This window comes from Gracilinanus agilis, chromosome 1 (genome assembly GCF_016433145.1).
Source record: "Gracilinanus agilis isolate LMUSP501 chromosome 1, AgileGrace, whole genome shotgun sequence".
Lineage (NCBI taxonomy): Eukaryota > Metazoa > Chordata > Mammalia > Didelphimorphia > Didelphidae > Gracilinanus > Gracilinanus agilis.
In genome coordinates, this window is record NC_058130.1 from 225,333,447 (window position 1) to 225,354,868 (window position 21,422).

The window sequence follows — 21,422 nt, forward strand, 5'->3', positions numbered from 1 at the left end:
AAGGAGCTCATGGTAAATGACCTCAATTTTCTTAGTAAATAAGAAGTAAGAAAGATACATGGTAGGTTACAGAATATTGGCAGAATGACTTGCATGGGAGAAATGGTGTAAAAGGCATCATCGATAATGTGCAGCCAGTAAAGAAGGTGAGATTCTAGTCATGTAATTGAGACACAACCAATAGACAACCCATGGGCTAGAGGCTACCCTGCTATCTTTAATATATGAAAACAAAGACTTCTAGCACATTGGGCCAATCCTTTAATGACTATTTGTCAAAAGTCACAGTATAAGAGTCATACAGGATGACGAGTGATAGAATGAATAATTGAAGAAAAAAAGCATTTAGTAAGTGCCTATTGCATATAAAACACTGTACTAAGCACCAGGAAGAACAACAACAAAGCAGAACAGTCCCTCTTCTGGAGGAGTCTACATTATAATGGGGGAAACAGAGAACATTTCTGCTCCAAGTCAGATAGATAGGTCCCAAGGTCTTTTCAGTCCTTCTGACTCCAAGAATAGGGTTGCTGGCCATGATATCATGCTGCTTCTAATTCTAAAGTAATAAAGTATTAAAAGAATATAATTTGCTCTCTGATTCCTGGACATTCCTAAAAGCACCTCAACTGAATTAATTGTTTTCTTCCAAACCAGCCCTTTGTGAATTTCCTTATTTTTGTCCTCTGCATCACTATCCTTTCATTTACCCAGGCATGCAAACTCTGTGTTGTGCTTGGCTTCTCATTTTGATTTACTCCCCAAATCCACTCTATTGTCAAAACTGATTGTTTCTACTGCCACAGCAGCTAATTTATTCACCCCCTTCTCCCCACTCACAGTTAAGACAATGGGTTAGTCTGAAAACATAATATGTGTTGTAAAGAGCATCTTCTTACCACTATGAATAAATATGAAATCTGATGTTGGGCATTTAAGGTGTTTCACAATGGTGCTACTACTTTACCTTTCAAGGCTTATTACACATTACTCTTTGTATACACTGCAGTTTAGCCTGACTGGTCTTCTTACTCTTTCTTACACATGGTTCTCATCTTGTTACCTTTGCAAAGAGTTCCAATCTCTTTTTGACCACTCCAGAATTGAAGGGACATATAATTCTGATGGAACCTTCTATTATGGACACGAATGTGGGTTCCACTCTATCTTAGCAGATTGAATACTCTTCCTTTATTTTTCTTTTTGCACAAAACCTCCATTATCACCAAATTGCTCTGTGAATTGTCACACTGAACGTATTTTGGGTTTTTGGTTTTCACATTGTCCCTAGTCTTCTTTTGGAATTCTTTGCTATGTAGCTTTTTTTTCCTCTCTCTCCTTTAGAATGCCCTCTGTCCTACCTCCTTTTCCAAGTCAAATCCCTCAGGATCCAGCTTACATCCTAGATCTTTTGCAAAGGATCTTCCCAGATCATCCCAGTCCATTACTATCTCTCTTCACTGTGATAGCATTTACTGTCTCTGTCAACTAAATGATCAATGGCTTGTGACTGTTATCTTGACAATAATTTTTTATAATTATTCCTTCAAATACTGTAAACTCTTTGAAAGGACAACATTCTATACTTTCTTATCTCCCCAAAAAGCTTATCCCCAAAAATGTGCTTGATGACTCTTTATTAATTTGGCAATCAATCAAGGTGACAAGGATAAACCAAAATACTAAATCACTCATTGCTGGAGGGATTTTTTTTTCTCTTATAAGCACAGATTCACATTTTATTTTCTTTCATATGCTATTAAAATTAGTTTGTTTTCCTTAAATACATAACAACCTGTAGCAAAGGAGAGATAGCTCCAAACCACAATATTAGAGGAAAGTAAGCCAAAGTGGAAGCATTTTCCTATGGATAAGGTTTTTTCTCAGTCATTTCAGTTATGTTGGACTCTTGGTGATGCCATTTGAGGTTTTCTTGGCAAAGATACTGGAGTGGTTTGTCAGTTCCTTCTTTGGCTCATTTGACAAATGAGGAAATTGAGGCAAACAGGATTAAGTAATTTCCCCATGGTCACATAGCTACTAAGTATCTGAGGTCAGATTTGAACTCAGGACCATCTAGCTGCCATATGGTCAACTCCTCATACTCATTTAGCAAATGTTTTATAAGCATTTACTATGTGCATCTGTGTGGTGGTAGAGCAAAAGGTGCACTAGATTTTTCTTTAGAGGAACTGGGTTCACATCCCATGTATCATTAAATATTCTTGTGATTTGGTACAAATCACTTCAATCTTCTGGCCTCAATTTCTTCAATCTGTCAAGTGAAAAGATTAGATTAGATGATTTTTAAGATTCCATCCAGTTTTAAACATAAGATCCTATGATCTCTTGGAGTAAATAGTGCACTAGACTTGGAAAAAACATGACCTATCTCAGTAGCTTTAAAAAAATTTTTTTAAACCCTTAACTTCTGTGTATCGGCTCCTTGGTGGAAGAGTGGTAAGGGTGGGCAATGGGGGTCAAGTGACTTGTCCAGGGTCACACAGCTGGGAAGTGTCTGAGGCCGGATTTGAACCTAGGACCTCCCGTCTCTAGGCCTGACTCTCAATCCACTGAGCTACCCAGCTGCCCCCTATCTCAGTAGCTTTTACTAGGTGTGTGACTCTGGGGAAGTCAGTTGATGTCTCTCATCCTCAGTTTCCTTATCTATAAAATGGGGATAATAGTAACACTGTTATCTAGCAGGGCTGTTATGAGGATCAAATGAGAAAGCCTATGTAATGTACTTTGCAAATCTTAAAGCACTATATAAATGCTATCATCATTGCCATCACCAACATCACCATCCTCATCGTTGTCATCTTTCAAGCTGCTTTTCCAGTGCTTTGGGCTTTAATGGTCACTCTTCTAGCTTCTGGCACAAATGGGCATTGATGACGTTAGAGAAAAAATATTTAAAAAACAGGAAAGGGAGTATCCATAAACAGAGAGACAGTGTGTCCATAAATACAGAGTAGGCACTATCCATTTGCAGAGGACAAACTGGTCTTAGAAAAGAAGTCCTGGATTCAGACATTGTACACGTAGCTTATTTCAGGTTGGTCCCAGCACAAACAAGGTCACTAGGAACCAAAAGCTCATGCTAATTGCTTGTCACCCGCTTTTATGTGTACATATGTGATTTCTTCCCCCCTCTCCCCCCAGGATGAATCTTCTCTGCTAGTGTGCTAAGAAATGAATCTACTGCAAAGATTTCTAGTGCAGAGAAGCCTTGTTATTCTTCCAAATTAAATTAGATATCTTTTTTTTTTATGTCCCTCAGGAGTACTAATTTCCTGTTTCTAAAGATGCAGCATGGAGTTGTATTGGTAGAAAAGAATGAAGACAACCCAACTCATGTGTCTTCTATTTTCCAAAGGAAAATCTTTTTTTCCTTTTTGAAACAGCATCTTGTATATGTATACAGTCACACACACACGCACATATTTATACTCTTTCTTAAAAACATATTTCCCCTACATTCCTAGGTTTCATGCTCTGATGTCTCACAGCTTTTGGACAGGCATCGGCTTCGAGCTGTTGCAAGTTCTCAATTTTTATAAACTTCAGGGAACAATGTGTATTACCCGTTTATGTTCAGATAGTAGCGTCTGTTGCTTTAAAAAAACAAGCTCAATACAGATGGAACTCAGGAAGTAACAACCCAGTGTTGCCTTGTGCATAGTGGGAGTTCAACAAATGTTTAGTGAATGAATACTTGAGAGGCAGTATAGATCAAAGCTTGCCCCCTTGAGATGAGGATGGGTGGCTATTCTTTATTATATATAAACATATATATTTCATCTTATATAGAATTTATTTTATATTTCTTTACATCATATATAAAATATTATATGTTATATTACTTATAATTTAACTTATATTTAACTTAGTATATATTTAAGATCCCATTGATCTCCAGCTTAACAACTAGCATAGGATGGACAAAAAGTAATTTAAAGATTAAAACATTTTAAAAGACCTGTCCACTGGGGCCCAATGGAGGACCAAAGTTTGGTGGTGTCTGACTTTGTGACCCTATTTGAGGTTTTCTTGGCAAAGATAACGAGGTGGTTTACCATTTCCTTCTCCAGATAGGACCAAAGACATATAGTTAAAGAAATGTCTGTTTTTTCAATTAAAATAGTTTTATTGCTATCTTTTGTTTTTATATCACAAACATTTCTAATATTTCTCCAGCCACTTTCCAGAGCTCCATCATTTATAATAAAGAAAATTTAAAAAAAAGAGAAAAGTGGGGCAGCTGGCTAGCTCAGCAGATTGAGAGCCAGGCCTAGAGATGGGAGGTCCTAGGTTCAAATCTGACCTCAGACACTTCCCATTGCCTAGCCCTTACCACTCTTCTGCCTTGGAGTCAATTGACTCCAAGACAGAAGGTAAGGATTTAAAAAAAAAAAAAAAGAAAGAAAGAAAGAAAGAAGGAACAATTCAGCAAAACTAACCAACCCATCAATTACGGGACTTTCATTTTACTAAGGAAAGCGAAATCAATGTTAAAAGCTCATTCAGTGTTAAATCCCTTTCCTTCTGGAGCCAGGATATTTTTGAAAAATGAGAGGGAAAAGGAGAAAAGAAAAGAATGTTTGTTTAGCAAATTCTATGTTTTTGAAATTAGAAAGTAAAAAGGAAAGACCGTAATATTCACACAACTGCTACTTCTCTACCTTGCTTAAAGAATAGATATGTTCATGAGCAATGCAGAGAGAGGAAAATCCACTGAATGTCTTTCTTGCAGCTTGCAAAAAAATCGTAATTTTAGGGACATTAAATTTTAAAACAGAAGAAAATGCTGACAAAATGGGTAAGCTGGGAAGTCATTGGGGAAGAATAAAGAGAGATGGATGACTCTTTCTAATACCCCAGAAGGATGTATTGTGGAGGACAGAGGAAACAACGGATTCTATGAAGGAATGGGGAAACCAACTGACTTTAGTCATGAACTTCCTTCTCCCATGAAACATTTGAGATGGACCAGAACCATTTTGGGACTCATTATGAAATAATCATTTGACAAAAGCAAAATACATACACACCTACACATACTACACACATCGACATAACCAAAACAAAATCTTTTCCCTAAGCTTTGGGATGGGACTCATTCCTAGATAAAAGAGAGATCTCCCTTTCTGAAAAGACTCTACCAGTTTCCACAATTTTTTTCTTCTCATTCCGCCCACCCCCCCAATAGAGAACAATGATTTTTATCAGAGTAAAGAGCTTTGAATGAAGAAATTCGCTCTGTCAATGCAGAATAACAACCTTTCTGCATCTAATAGTCTTACAGAGGGATGTGGGGGTTCTTCGAGGCTCACACGGCCAGTGTGTTCCTCAGGAACAAATCATATGAGCACAGATCTAGAGCTGAAAGAGACCTTAAAAGTATCTAGCCCACTCCCCTTATTTTACAGATAAGGAAACAGAAGTTAACATCAAACAAGTATCAGAAGTGGGATTTGAACCCCAGTCATAAGACTCCAGAGCTAGTTTTCTTTCCATCCACTAGGCTATCACCCTAGTGGGTTAAAAAGCCATATATTTAAGGAGAGAGTATGTTCCAGGAATGGACAATAGCTAATGCAACAGCACGGACCTGAGAGATGGAGTGTTGGATGTATGGAAGAACGAACAGGCAATATAGCTAGATCACGGAGTGTGAGGAGCGCAGTACTGTATTAGAAGACTGGAAAGGGAGGGAAGGGACCATGTTGTGATGAGCTTTACATGCCAAAGGAGTTCATATTTGACCCTTGAGACAAAAAAGGTCAGTGGATTTTGTTTATGTCAGGGATGTTAAATTCAAATAGAAATGGGGTCGGGTCTTCTAATCCATACAGAAAGATCCATGCAGGCTACAAATCAACTTACATGTGTATGTGTTTTAAACTCTTACCTTCCATCTTAGAATCAACACTGTGGATTGGTTCCAAGGCAGTAGAGCAGAAAGGGCTAGGCAATTGGAAGGTTAATTGACTTGCCCAGAGTCACACAGCTAGAATGTGCCTGAGGCCAAATTTGAATCCAGGACTTCCCACCTTCAGATCTGGCTTTCTATCCACCAAGCCACCTAACTGCCTCAATTTAATTTTAAAATGTTATGCTATCTGTTTTATTGCATTCTTATTTTGTTAAATATTTTCCAATTACATTTTTAATCAAATGATTTGGAGTGTTTTGGACTGTCTGTTCCCTCTGTTCTGACTCCTCTGTTCTACATCACCTGCTTCTCTTCCTCTAATTTAACTCCCTAATTTTTCCCTTTTTGGCCGGGGGTGGGGAAGCAGGAGAGAAAGACGAAAAACTTTAAAACTATGGATACGGTGGATTTAGGGCTTTTTTCATTGTGTCCTGACTCTCTGCCAAGTGTTTCTTGACATAAGGGTCCACGGATTGAAGAACTAAACCCACAATGGGAGCCCTCGCAAATCACAAGAAATGGGACAGGCACAATCATTTGTCACGGCATGGAGACGGCAAGTCACCCAACAGCCACGTTGATAAACAGAATGAACCCGACATTCATCTCCTTAATGGGACATTAATGTCTCCAATTGGCTGCGCCCGCCCCAGTGTTGAATCTGACTGTGGCACCTTCTAATTGCCCCAGAAAGCCAATAATTTATAGAGAGGGCTCTTTAATGGCTGCACAAATCTACCCAATCAATTTGGTGCCTTAATTGAAATTTGTGGCTTAACAAGAAAAATCATGCAGATGCCCTGTTTGGACATGGTTCTGCATTTAGCTGCACGCACAGGTCAGTGCTTTGCTCGTGGGGTGATGCCTGGAGATATGTCACGGGATCATTAGTTTATGTCAGATGGAGAAAACAGCTACGCATTCACACCTACAGGGTGCTGTGAGACTCAAATGAGAGAGTGGATGTAATGCACTTTGCATTGCTTTGCAATGTTTAGAGTACTTTGCAAATGTTAGAGCACTATATAAATGCCTGTTGTTATTATTATTATTATTATTATTATTATTATTATTAGCTTATAGTCACCAGGTCTCTAGTTTGGTGTTGACTTCACTCCTTGAGTGAAGTGTGTGGTAGCACTCCAGCTGAACTCCAGAAATGTTTCCAGAGGGGGAAGCTAGGTGGCTTGATGGATAGAGAGCCAAGCCTGGAGATGACAGGTCTTGGGTTCAAATCTGGTCTCTGACATTTCCTAGTTGTGTGACCCTGGGCAAGTCACATAATCTTCACTGTCTAGCTCTTACTGTTTTTGTGCCTTAGAACCAATATATAAGTATTGATTCTAAGACTAAAAGTAAGTGTTTAAAAAAAAAAAAAGAAAAAGAATTGTTTATAGAGCAATACAAGGGTATGCTAGTAATGTTTGGCACTCAGGCACTTTGTGGGGTGGTGGGGTGGGGGGAATATTTGCCCACACACTTTTAATTTTAATCTATATTACTAGCATTTTTAAAAAGACTACATAATTAACTTTTTAAATATTAACAAACAATAGGTAGCTAAGTTGGGATTTAGTGGATAGTGTCAGACCTGGAGTCAGGAAGACCCAAGTCCAAATCCAGTCTCATACATTTCCTAGTTGTATGACCCTGAGCAAGTCATATATCCCTGTTTGCCTCAGTTTTCCTCATCTGTTAAATGAGCTGGAGAAGAAAATGGCAAACTACTCCAGTATCTTTGCCAAGAAAACCCCAAATGGGGTCACAAGGAATCAGATGTGATTGAACAAGAACAAAGATAATCAACGACCTCAAATGGGGTCACAAAGAATCAGACATGATTGAACAACAACAAAGATAATCAAGGAAATGATAAATCAAGCTGTGATTTGTAGGGATTGCTGATTTCTGAGATATAAAATGCTCATACTGAAAATTTAACAATTGACTATTTTAAAAAAAGACTTAAAAACCTTTACTTTCTGTCTTAAAAATCAATACCATGTACTGGTTCCAAAGAAGAAGAGCTGTAAGGATTAGGCAATGGAGGTTAAGTGACTTGCCCAGGGTCTCACAGCTAGGAAGTGTCTGAGGCCACATTTGAACCCAGGACCTCACATCTTCAGGTGTGGCTCTCAATCCACTGAGCCATCTAGCTGCCTCCAAAAACTGCAAGCTAGAGTTGGTTCTGGCACCCCTTTGCAAACATCCATGTAAGAATATGGGGACACCTTTGCTCTTGTGCTCTCCAATCTACCCCTAAAAAGAAGTAGCCCTGACTCAAGATCTAAATCCATATTTACAAAACTGTGTCTAATTAGTTCCCCTGGTTAATGAGGCCAGTACCATGGAGCCTTTATGAGCCAGTTAACAGCCTCAGCCATAGACTGTATGCTTAATCCTGGCCAGTCTTCTTACAAATGGATGTAATGGATTACCAGAAGGGTTAGGCAAGAGAGTTTGGTTAGATTGTTGCACATCTATCTCTATTAGTTGTAAAGAATTCCTAGCTGACTGGTGTTGGGTCACTAGATTGGGTCGGCAGTATTCTCTGCATATAGAATCACAGATTTTGTACTGGAAAGGACATCAGAGATTTTTTAGTCTGCCCTCTTACCTTTCCAGATGAGAAACTGAGACCCCATAGACTTGTCTAAGGTCACATAGGCAATAAGTGGCTGAGCCAAGATTTAAACTCAAGATTTGAATTGAGGTTAAGTGACTTGCCCAGAGTCATATAGCTAGGAAGTATATGAGGACTGGTTTGTACCTAGGACCTCCTGACTCTGGGGTTGGTGGTCTATCCACTGTGCTACTTAGCTGCCCCTCAATCTCTTTTAACTGGTCATTCCCCATGCCTGGAATGCTCTTACTCCCTACCTCTCTCTGCCTCATAAAATCTTTCCTTTAAGAAAGGGCTCAAATGAGGTTTGATTGATTCCCTTTGATTGGGGAATGGCTGAACAAATTGTGGCATCTGTGGTGATGGAATACTATTGTGCTAAAAGGAATAATAAACTGGAGGAGTTCCAGGTGAACTGGAGAGACCTCCAGGAACTGATGCAGAGCAAAAGGAGCAGAGCCAGAAGAACATTGTACACAGAGACTGATACACTGTGGTAAAATCGAATGTAATGGACTTTTCTACTAGCAGCAATGCAATAATCCAGGATAATTCTGAGGGATTTAAGAGAAAGAAAACTATCCACATTCAGAAGAAGAACTGTGGGAGCAGAAACACAGATGAAAAACAACTGCTTGACCACATGGTTCGATGGGGGTATGATTGGGGATGTAGACTCTGGTGATCACCCTAGTAGTGCAAATATCAATAATATGGAACTAGGTCTTGATCAATGACACATGTAAAACCCAGTGGAACTGCTCGTTGACTATGGGAGGGGGTTGGGAAAGAACATGAATCATGTAACCATGGAAAAATATTCTAAATCGATTAATTAAATAAAAAAATTTAATACTTAAAAAAAAAAAGATAGGGCTCAGAGTATCATCTTCATGAATTCCTTCCTGATCCACTCCACTGTGAGTTCCCTTCCTTTCAAACTACTTTGTGTGTGTATACATATATGTAAAAAAGAGAGAGATGTATATCTCCACACATGCAGATACATATATACACATAGGTATATCGCCATATATACACATACAATATACAAACATATATAAATATAATTATTTATTAACTTACGTTGATATATTTTTATATATACTTGTCCATGCAAGTATGTTGCATGTAGGGGTTGTTTTAGCCTTCTTACTTATATTGTCAGTGCCCAGAACAATGTCAGATGCATAAATAAGGGTAGAATATGCTGCCTAATAAGTATTTGTTGATTGAATGTTTCAAATTGACTGCTGAATTTGATTGATTGGTTTCAGGATGAGGCTAATAGTGAGGAGTGCACCTGGGAAACATTTTTAGGACATTAGAAGGCCTCCAGATATTTAGAACTTAGCCCCATCAGTCTCTTTGTCCTTTATCCTGTTTCCTAAAAACAAGTTTACAAGGAGAGGTACATGAGGAGAGGGCTAAAGCAGAACCTCTCAGTCCTTACCTCAGAAAACTGAAGTCTCCCAAAATCACTGGGTGGGTTGGCAATCTTAAAGACTTTCTTTGGCATGACCCATGTTTCCAGGGTCTCCAGTTTGCTCACAGCCAGATTTGTTGCATGGTGTTTGATTAGGAAGCCTTGGAAACGGTCAGCAAGGAAGTACAGATGAACGGACACTGGATGACCCATTGGATAGTACCTGAAAAACAGAAACACACGTCCATGACTGGGTGCAAGCCCAAATCAGAGCCAGAAGAGGCTGAGGGGCACGACCTCCTAAATAAGGACCTGTGGGGTTGGCTGCTGAGCCAACCCCTAGGGCCATATTAGGAAGATGAAAGGGGGCACTGATGTGAGAGGGGAATGGTGACCAAAGACAAACAGCTCACTAGATAATTTTGACAAGAGTTGTGCCATGCAGAATCATCGGGTGATGTAAGGTATAGTAGAATAAGCCCTGGAGGACCTGGGTTCAGATCCAACTCAGACCCAACTCATGTGATGTTGGAATGAGTCACTTCATCATTCATTTACAGACACTGAAGCTATGGGATCCTCCAGTTCAATTCCTTCCTCATTGAGGAGAAGGTGTCAACTTCCACTGGTACAGGAGGTTCTTTTTTTTTTTTTTTTTTTTTTTTTTTTTTTTTTTTTTTTTAAACCCTTAACTTCTGTGCATTGGCTCTTTGGTGGAAGAGTGGTAAGGGTGGGCAATGGGGGTCAAGTGACTTGCCCAGGGTCACACAGCTAGGAAGTGTCTGAGGCCAAATTTGAACCTAGGACCTCCCGTCTCTAGGCCTGACTCTCAATCCACTGAGCTATCCAGCTGCCCCCCAGGAGGTTCTTTAATTGGGTCTCCCTTACGTACACCAGAGAAATGAAAGGTCCAGACTACATTGTGCTGGGGAATGTGGCATATTTTGGGGTTTTGGTTTTATATAAGTATTCTTTTACAACAATGACCAGTGATTTGCCTGATAATACATGAATAACCCAGATCAAATTGCTTTACTGTCTCTGAGAGAAGGAGACAATTTGGATCTTATAATCTCAGAAAGGGTATGTTGAAAATTGTTATTATATGTAAATTGGCAAAAAAACTTTAAAAAAAGAATGAATTAAGTAAAAGGATGAGCCATAGAAACAATAAATATTACTAAAAAATAAAAATAAAAGAGTCAGAGGCTGTGAAGTCAAAGGATCTGAGTTTGATTCCCAGATGGATTCATTTCTTTAGGTATAAAATGAAGCTGTTGGCAAAGATGATCTCTAAGTTCTCTTTAAGAAGCTCTCTAAATCAAGAAACTTATGTTAAGGACTGATTAAGGACCCTTCAGATGTGGGATTGACAGGTAGGAGGAAGACAAACAAATTTCAACGGGAGAGCCTGCCAGCACCCAGATCCACCCTATTCAGGGTGCCATGTACAAAGTGGATAGTATTCTAAGAGGGTGCCAGTGACATGGAACCCAAGTAAGAGAAGCTACCCTAAAGCAAGCAGCCAAAGAAGGGTCAGTTTCTCATTTGGAATATGCCCAGTGAGGTTAGTCTGTCAGGAAATGGTGTTTTCTCACAGCCCCTGACACCAGGCAGTGCTGTTCACAAAGCTTCTGGAATCAACACAGCCCAGCAAGTTTATCAACAAGGCCAACACTGATGCACGCTGTGAAAACAGAGCCCACAAGGCCATGCAGCCAACACAAGCAATCATCTGACTGCTGTTTGGAATACTGAGACCTACTGCTCTCAGGATGGGCAGTGGCAAATGTTGACTGTGTTTGGGAACTGGCCTGAATCAATGAGATGCAACTAAAGACTCATTTCTGGAAGAGGAGACCCTTAGCAGTGGCTGCCCCAGTGAGAGTCTGACTCCATTCTGGCACTGTTTTTGACCACCAGAGTACATATTGAAAGTAACCTAAGTCTTCTCTTAGTCCCCTAGCTCACATCCGCACTTGTCCTTATTGATCAGAGTGTGAGATGGAGGAACGAAGACAGCAATGAAGTTATTTCAAGCTGTCACCCTTGCTCCTCGGTGGGTAGAAAGACACAGCATAGTCTAGTAGAAGGACGGATACATAGAGAGTCTTTAATACAAGCTTGATTAACTTAAGAGTTTTCTAATATATACACTTAGAATTGAAAGGGCCTTAGAGGTCATCTTGGCCAATCTTCTGAATTTAGAAATTAGGAAACTGAAGCCAGAAGGCTAAGTGACTTGCTTAGAGTCACACTGAATGGCTCAGAGTTGAACTTGAATCCTTTGATTCCAAGGTTGGCTCTTTTCCATTCTGTCATAAAAGATGCCCCAGAGCACATTCCTTATCTTATTCTCCTTTCTCTCTCTTCCTTCTACATTCTTGATTCCTTGCAAAATTAGACACAGCAACTGGATGGGAGGCACATAGTAAAGGAAGGGGACTAATTAATTGTTCCTCTCCTCTCAATTCAAGCATCAACATTAAGAAAACATCTCTCAGTTCAATGGCAGCTATCCCTTTAGTGTTTGAGGCAAAAGGAGTCTGGTTTATACCTTTGACTGTATAAGGGGCCAACTCCTGTTTTCTGCTTAGTTTGACCTTGCCTTGTTGGCCATCTCTAGACCTTGGTTTCCTCATCTAGTAAATTAGATGGTGGCTTTCTTTCTTTCTTTCTTTTTCTTTCTTTTTTTAACCAATTATATGTAATAACAAATTTCCACACAAGTTCTCCTAAGTTATTTGACTGAACTTATCTCTCACCTCCCTTAACTTCCCTCTCCTGGTGCTGCCCATTAATTCAATCTGGGTTATACATGTATTATCATGCAAAACATATTTCCATATTGTTCATTTTTGTAAGCAAGTAATCTTATAAAAGCAAAACTCCAAAACATAAACCCAAATAAACAAGTGAAAAATCGTGTATTTTCATCTTCATTCTGACTCAAATAGTTCTCTCTCTGGCGGTGGAAAGCATTCTTTGTTGTAAGTCATTTTCAGGGGTTGCTTTTGATAGCCTCTGAGGTTACCTTCAGTTCAAGATCTGAATGGAAGTGTCACCTGTTACGGTAGGACTGAGGCATGTACCCAGGGAGGGGGCAGGAAGGTACCAAGAACACAAATACATAAGTTGTATAAATCTCTGGATCTCACTCAGCTCTCCTCTTTGCCTCAAGGAAAACACATTTGAAATGGCTTCCTATTCACACTGCTTATATAGAATGGATTTATTCCCCTTACCTTCCCATTTTAAAATCAACTCAAAAGAATCTCTCCTTCTAAGAAGTTGCCAGGGATTAATCTAACTTGACTGATTGCGCCTTGCCTTTTTGTCTCCATAGTCAATGTGTACTATATTCATTCACACTGTTTATATTTATTTGGTGGTGTTATGAAGTTATTAATACATGGATATTGTATTTTCCTCTCTCCTAGTCCCAAAACCTTCTTCACATATCTCTTCGATCTTTCCTCTACAAAGCATCCAAGGCAATGCTCCATAGAGTAGATATTCAAGAAATGCTGACTAAGAACCAGTCAGATTAGGCAGAGCTACAGGGGAATAGGAAAAAAAAATAGAAAGAAGAAAAAGACAGAAAAGGGAAGAGAAAAAGGAGAAAATGAGGGAGAGAGAGAGAGAGGGAAAGAGAGAATGGGGAGTGAGAGGGAAAGAAAAGGGGGTGGAAAACAGGAGAGAGATTAGAGAGGAAGACAAGTTACAAGAGTTCGGCATTCCTTATCACTTGTAAAAATAAAAGGTTGCCTGCTTTGACAAAGTTTAAATTGTCCAGCACTTATACTGTACTTATTGTCCCATAATAACAGCATTCCACAAATCACTGTCCCCATTCTGTTAAATACACGTTTCCCTCCAGTCTCCATCAGAAGCCTAAGTTTTTATGCCCAATTACAATGGTTACATAAACCTCCTGTGTTTACCCATTTCCTGAAATCACTACCTTGTTACAAAGGATGAGATGTGAAACGAAGAAAAAACAAAACATGCATCTTGGGCAAATGCAGCCAAGTTAAAACAAACATACACACAGATACATACTAACAGATAGACACATAGACACATAGTCAGACAGACAGACAGACAGACACACACACACATATACACAAACACACACACACACTTTTTGCCTAGAGTTTGGGATGAGGTAAAAAATTAAACAAAAACAAAAACAACGGGTCCATTATTACTTGGCAGTAGCCTCCACAATTGACAGTATAATCAGGTGCTGTTCACAAGCTCCAAAGGGGTCTGGGTTGGTCCTATGCAGGTCTGTCCTTAAGGTCTGATAATATGATGACTAATATGCCTCTCCTTCAACTTCAGCTACAGAAATCCTCCTGAAGAGGGTGTAAATCAAAATCTTTTGCCAAAGCAACGGGAGAGAAAGCAACCAGAGAGGGAGAGCCTGCCTATTTTGTCTATTTTAAAAATCTCCACAGTGACTCCTTTTGTAAGCCAAATAAGGCTTTTTAGAGTGCAAATGATCATTCCCAAATTGATTTGTTTTGTAAATTCAAATTTTATATACTGAGATTGCTTAAAGTGGGGCACACCATTTCCTTAGTATAACCCTAAAAGATTTCCAAGCCCCAGTCTGCTTAGTTAAAGATTATTCTGCACAAAGAAAGTCTAGGTCAACAAAAGGATGTGGGTTGTCTTTCCAAGTACATTGTAAGGAGAGGAGTCCTATAATATTATTATTGTTTGTTTCTTGGTCAGGACCTGTGATTTCATTGTAATAGGGAACTCTAAGGGAGGAAACTCCTTCTGCCAATGCTGATTAGTAAGTACACTTGCAATTTATAGTTTTAGAGAACTGTCTAGTACACAGATTTAACTGAGAGTCACATAATATGACATGAACCAAGAGAGCCTTGAACCAAGGACTTGACTCCACAGTTATGTCTGCAGAAGGAGAGGCCTTAGAACACATGCTAATGATGGGAAATTCTATTTGTCACCCTAGTTTTCTTGCAGGGATACTTGATAAGAAGACATCCCCAAAAGGAAGGAAGCTTAGGGAAGAGGCAGCATGTTTGGGACTTGTGGTGGGAGATTAAAAAAATGAGAACCTTGCTTGAGGAGAAAATGCAGGACGGTGGGAAGCATGCTAGATTTGGAGTTAGAGGACCTGAGTTCTAATCCCAGGTCTGTGACCTTGGGCAAATCATTTAACTTCCTTGGGATTCGGTTTCCTCATCTGTAAAATGAGGGAATTGGATTAGATGACTTCCAAGTTCCTTCTAGCTCTTGGTGTATGATCCTATGATATTCTTCTCTTTCTATCTCCCATTCCCGCTACCCCCAAGGTATGAATAGAGGGAAGACTGAGAAAGAAAATGGGAGAAGAAGAGAGAAAAGAAGAGAAAAAGAGAAAGGAAGAGGAGATGAAAAAGAAGTGAAGAACTGAAAGGAAGAAAGTGAAAACTAGAGTAGAGCTTCTTAATCTGGGATTGACAAGCTTTCTAAAACTATATTAATGATTATATTTTGATATAATTGATTTTCTTGCAAATCCTATGTATATTATTTTCTGCATTTAAAAATATTCTTTTAAGGGGCAGCTAGGTAGTACAGTAGATAGAGAGTCAGGTCTGGGGTTGGGAAGCCCTCAGTCTAAAACTGGCCTCAGACACTTACTTATCAGCTTTGTGACCCTAGGCAAGTCACTTAAAGCCCATTTGCTTATAGAGTTATTACTAAGACAGAAAATAAGGGTTTAAAAAATAAAGTACCATTCTGAGAAGGGGTCCATAAGCTTCACCAGACTGTCCAAGGAATTCAGGACACAAAACAGAGTAAGAACTCATGAGCTAAGTTATATTCAGTAATTTAAATGATTTTCATCTCCTCAGAAAAAAAAAAGAACAAAAAGAAAATTTTCCAAATACCTAAAATACTGATTCCCCCTTTGTTTTCTTCTTCTTCCTCTTCTCTCTCTCTCCCATGGCCAATGTTATCTATCCCAAATGATGTTGGCATTTTATCTCTGTTCCCCACGGTTGGACACTTTAGAAGGAATAGCAAAGGGCCTCAGAGCTCACCTGCAGCTGTTCTCGCCATCGGTGTGTAAGGATGTCTCGGCTCTCCGGAGACCCAGGCGGGTAAATGAGTGATACATGGTCAGTACAACATCACTGATGCTGTGGATCCCATCAGGTTCATCGTAGACATTCTCCCAGTATGACCGGAGGCCTGGGGTGCCCGAGGGATAGTTCCCATAAAGGTAATAGTCCAGTTGGCCTATTATTTCTTGATTCACCACAGCTTCAAATTTACGTGCAAAAAATGTTGGTCGGGCAGTTTGCTGTGCTCACAGGATGGAAAGAAAATGAGTTAATTATTGGCAAAACCAGACAATGTTAGAGCTGGAATCTGATCCTTTCGTTTTAATGATCAGGAAACTAAGAGGGGGCAAGAAGTACAGTGACTTGTCCAAGGCCAAATAGCTATTTATTAGATTATAATGATCCTGTTCCCCTTCTTTGAACCCATCTGAGCTTGTCCATGAGGTGGCACAATGGATAGAATCCCAATCTTGAAGTCAGAAAGACTAATCTAAGTGAGTTCAAATCTGGCCTTAGACATTTACTACAGTATGACTGGGCAAGATACTTAATCCCGTTTGCCTCAATTTTCTTATCTGTAAAATGGAACTTGAGAAGGAAATGGCAAACCACTCTAGGATTTTTGCCATGAAAATATCAAATGGGGTCATGAAGAGTCAGGTATGACTAATGACAACAATCTTGTTAACATCTTCCCTAAAATATGACATCCAGAAATGGTCACAATATTCCAAATGTGATCTAAATGATCTTAATTCCAAATGTGATCCAAAGGAGAACATAGCAGGTATGTTGTCACTTCCTATCTGGATACTATTTTGATATTAATAAAGTCCAATATTGCATTATCTCTTTTTGAGCTCCTAGCCCACTAAAACTTTTAAGACCTTTGCCTATAATATGTAGCTTTTCTTTATTCCCACCCTTCTTATCTCTTTTATAGCACACTGTCCTTCTGAATATTTCTGGATTTTATGGCAAAGATACTGGAGTGGTTTGCCATTTTCCTTCCCCATTGGATTAAGTCAAGCACAACTAGTAAATGTCTGAAGCCAAATTTGAACTCCAGTTTTCCTGACTCCAGGCCCAGTGGACTATCCACTGAACAGCCTAGCTGCCTTTTATTTGTTGCCACCAATAAACAAAACTCCATTTCTAGGCTCCCTGATTTTTCCCAGGCTGTTCCTGGTATCTAGAGCGCTCTCTTCCCTCACCTCAGCTCCTGGAATCGCTTGCCCTCTTCAAGGCTTGATCTGAGGGTTACCTCCTTTAAGAGGGGCCTGATTCCCCCAGTTTGAGTTCTCTTAAAATGCTTTTTGTTCATTTTGTATATACTTTATTTTTTGGATACAAATGGCATCCTTTCAGTAGGATATAAGCTCTCTGAAGGCAGGGACTACTTTTTCTTTTTTGACATACCCAGTGTCCCACTCCTAGTGTGAATTTAGCACATGTGTTCTGCATTGGACTGACTGTCATCCTCTTTATTTCATTTCAATTCAATTCAACAAACATTTACTAATTGTTTATTACATTCCAGGCATTGTGCTAGGGAAGATAAAGAAACAAAAATGAAATCACTCTTGCCTGAGAGGATCTTATAGTCTACCAATGGTTTTACAGATGACATTTTTTGAACTCCAACCAGAAAGCCTATTAGATCTCAGCCCTTCTTCCAGCCCACGGAAAGTAGTTTGGATCACCAACCAAAAGAAGGCGCCTGCATATTTCTTGCTCTCCACTGATACAAGTAAGGGGATACTTGAGCATATTTGTAGATCTGATGGAAAGGAGGTAGCAGTTAGGGAAAGATTAGAGGAAATGATAGATGGAAAATACTTCTTTGTGTGTGTGTGTGTGTGTGTGTGTGTGATAGAAGGAGGGAGAGAGATAAAGAGAGAATAAGAGATGGGAGAGAAGGAGAGAGAGAAATTGAGAGTATGTGTGTGTGTGAATGAGATAGAAGGAGGGAGAGAGAGAAGGAGAGAGAGAGAGAAGAAGGAGGGAGGGAAAGAGAGAAATAGAAAGATAGAGAGAGATAGAGAGAGAGGATGTGAAGATGAGGGAGAGGAGGGCAACTAGAATGTGGAGTAAGGGAGATCAGGGACCTCTTCCTGGTAAAGTAAGGGTGTGAGCCTCTGTTGAAATTTAAAAAAAAAATGAATGAGAAGGGGTGGCATTAGGGAGCTGCAGGAACAAAAGTTTGGAAGGGATGCTTTAGGGAGTATGTTTGAGAGTCAATCAGGAAAAAATAAAAGGATTATTATGTAGCATTGAAGTCCCAGTTGAGATTATATAATGTGAATTCTTAATCCAATTGGCATGGCTGCATGACTTTCAGTAGTATTCAGCAGCATAGGAGTAGAAAGGAATGAACCAGATGGCATGAGTGACATAGGTTTAAGAATTGGCATTGAATGAACTGCGATAGGGCAAGAGAACAAAGAATTCAAGAAGAAGGGCAGTGTGCATATTTCTTGCTATCTTGCATGGTGATCTCAGCAACTCTCATGGGTTTAGTTAAAATCTCCATAGATATTATTAGGCAGTTAGGTGGCTCAGTGGAGAGTGCAGAGCTTTGAGTAAGGAAGGCCTGAACTCAAATTCTTCCTCAGATATTTACAAGTCTCTTAACCTGTGTGCCTCATGGGACTAATAGTAACACCTGTTGTGGGGCTTAACTGAAATAATCATTGTAAAGCATTTAACCCAGTGCCTGGCACATTGTTATGTGCTATATATCGTTAACCCTTTTTTAGTCATGTCCAACTCTTTGTGACCCTATTTGGAATTTTCTTGGGAAAGATCCTGAAGTGGCTTGCCATTTCCTTCTCCAGCTCATTGGGCAGAGGAAGAAACTGAGGCAAATAGGGTTAAGTGACTTGCCCAGGGTCACAGAGCTAGTTAAGTATCTGCAGCCACATTTGAACTCAGGGGTCTTTTTGACTCCAGGCTTGGCACTCTATCCATCGTGCCACCTAGCTCCCTCATATAAATGTTACCTATTATTATTCCCAGATCCATTCCAGACCTCTCTCCTAAGCTCTAGGCCTACAGACTCAACTGCTTTCTAGACACATGAATTGGATGTCCTACGCACATCTCAAAGTCTACATATCCATAATAAATTCATCTTTCCCCCCAAACCCTTTTCTCTTGCTCCCTCTTCCCTATTACTGAGGAGTCACCATGCTATCCTCCCTGGCACACAACTTCAGTGTCATCCTTGACTGCTTCCCTACACTCACCCCCATATCCAACCTATTACCAACTCATATCTCCTACCTTCATAATATCTTTAGTGTGTTCTCTTCTCTCTGCTCACATAGTCACCACCATAATTCAAAACCTCATCACCTGACAGTTGCAATATCCTTCTAATTGTTCTTCCAGTCTCACATCTCTCTCCACTCCAATCCATCTTTCATTTAATTGTGAAGATTTTTCTTTTATTGACCCTTCCTTTACTCCCAAGTTGTTTGCACACTTTCTCTTCTTCAATCACAATTAGACTCTTTATTAGTGCATATTATAATTAAAAGCAGGGTCTATGTTATAACCTATCTTTCCCAGAACCCAACAGAGTGTTTTGTCTGTGCTGAACACATGTACTAGGCACATAATAGATGTTTGTCAAATTGAACTGAAGCTTTAAATTATTTTCAGATTTAAATATAACATCTAAGCCTTCACTTAAGGCTTACTTACTGACTGATAAAGATGTTCAACAAAACAGGGCCAAGTACAGAGACATGGGGCATTCTATTAGATAGATAGATAGATAGATAGATAGATAGATAGATAGATAGATAGATAGATAGATAGATAGATGATGGATAGTGTTATAGGTAATTTATAGGGTAGGATAGAAATTTAAGATAGGTAGCAGGCAGGCTAAAGCAAATCCCTTGGCTGGACCATGGACATTCCAATATGGAATGCAGAGAGAGTTTTGATCTGGGCTATGCTGGAGTTAGGAGGGTAGAGTTGCTATCCAACCAGCTGAGATGCTACAAACTGTGGATTATTGGCTTTTTAGAGAAGACTGGAGAGACCATCTATCAAGGTAACCTGGGTAGAGTGAAGGATTTCAAATCTACAGTTGGTGGACAACTTGTAGATAGCCTTTCCTCCCTAGTGTTCATTGGATTGCTGGCTGAGCAAGGATTTATTTTCTGTGCCCTGAAGTCATCAAAGGATCAGCTTGGACCAGTTGTGAGAATCTCGATATCTCAGCCCCCTCCAGCCCTCAGCCAGGGTTGCCTGCCTGCCTGCCTGAAGTTAGCTTAGCAGAGAAGCAGAGAGCCAGCTAAACCCTTAAGATTCCATTTTGACAGTTAGCCCATCCCTGAGAGTTAGAGATTACCTCAATTACTTTCCTTATCTTGAAAACATTAAACCCTTGTTTTATATACTTCTTGTTGTTCCTCCTCTCAACCACTTGAACCCACATTAAGATATTTGTCATCCATGGTATTCTTGGTTAATGTGTTGGACAGTTAAACTGTCAACTGTCATCACCCATTCCCCACATCCCTTCAGTGGTTTATTCAGTGCATCCAGTCAGTCCTTTCCCTTGTGGGGTGTGGGTTTGTCCCTTGTTGTGTTTGGCACCCTGTTTGGCATCTGTCAGACCCACTACTTCTTTTAATAGATGGATGGATGGATAGGTGGATAGATGGATTAGAATGATAGATAGATGGATAGATAGACATAGACAGACAGGCAGATAGACAGATGGATGGATGGATGGGTAGATGGATTAGAAAGATAGATAGATGGATAGATAGACATAGACTGACAGGCAGATAGACAGATGGATGGATGGATGGGTAGATGGATTAGAAAGATAGATAGATAGATAGATGGATAGATAGACATAGACAGACAGGCAGATAGACGGACGGATGGATGGATGGATGGGTAGATGGATTAGAAAGATAGATAGGTGGATAGATAGATAGATGGATGGATAGATAGATGGATAGATATAGATAGATGTATCTTTAGGTTAATAGAGATTCACTTTCTTGTAAGCAGTGTTTCTTAAAAAAAATAGCGATGCTTTTGCCTAGAGGCAGGGGGCAGAACTAAATGACCTTTCAAGGTCCTTTCTCCTTATATGATTCTCTGATCATGTACAGATTTTCTAAAAGGGCATTTTTCTATATTTATCAACCTCTTCTACTATTTTCTTTGAATACTGTCTTCAAGCTCTTCACAGCCAATGGAATCTTGATTTTTGACATTTGGGAATGTTTGATCCTTAGGACACATGCAGGCTGTTTACCATGTAGGGAAGTGAGGTATTTATGCATGAGTGTTTGTTCAGTGCAATAAGCA

The 21,422-nt window shown here is 39.6% G+C and overlaps 1 protein-coding gene across 2 annotated transcripts in view; it reads right to left on the reverse strand.

The window, feature by feature from the left end:
- The window catches only part of XYLT1 (xylosyltransferase 1), a 435,908-nt gene that overhangs the window by 13,276 nt on the left and 401,210 nt on the right, over positions 1 to 21,422 (reverse strand). For both annotated transcript variants that reach the window (XM_044660441.1, XM_044660437.1), the window contains 2 exons: positions 16,056 to 16,318; positions 10,015 to 10,210 (listed from right to left, as the gene is read on the reverse strand). In XM_044660441.1, the coding sequence (XP_044516376.1) occupies positions 10,015 to 10,210; positions 16,056 to 16,318 (459 nt within the window). The remainder of the gene's footprint in view (positions 1 to 10,014; positions 10,211 to 16,055; positions 16,319 to 21,422) is intronic.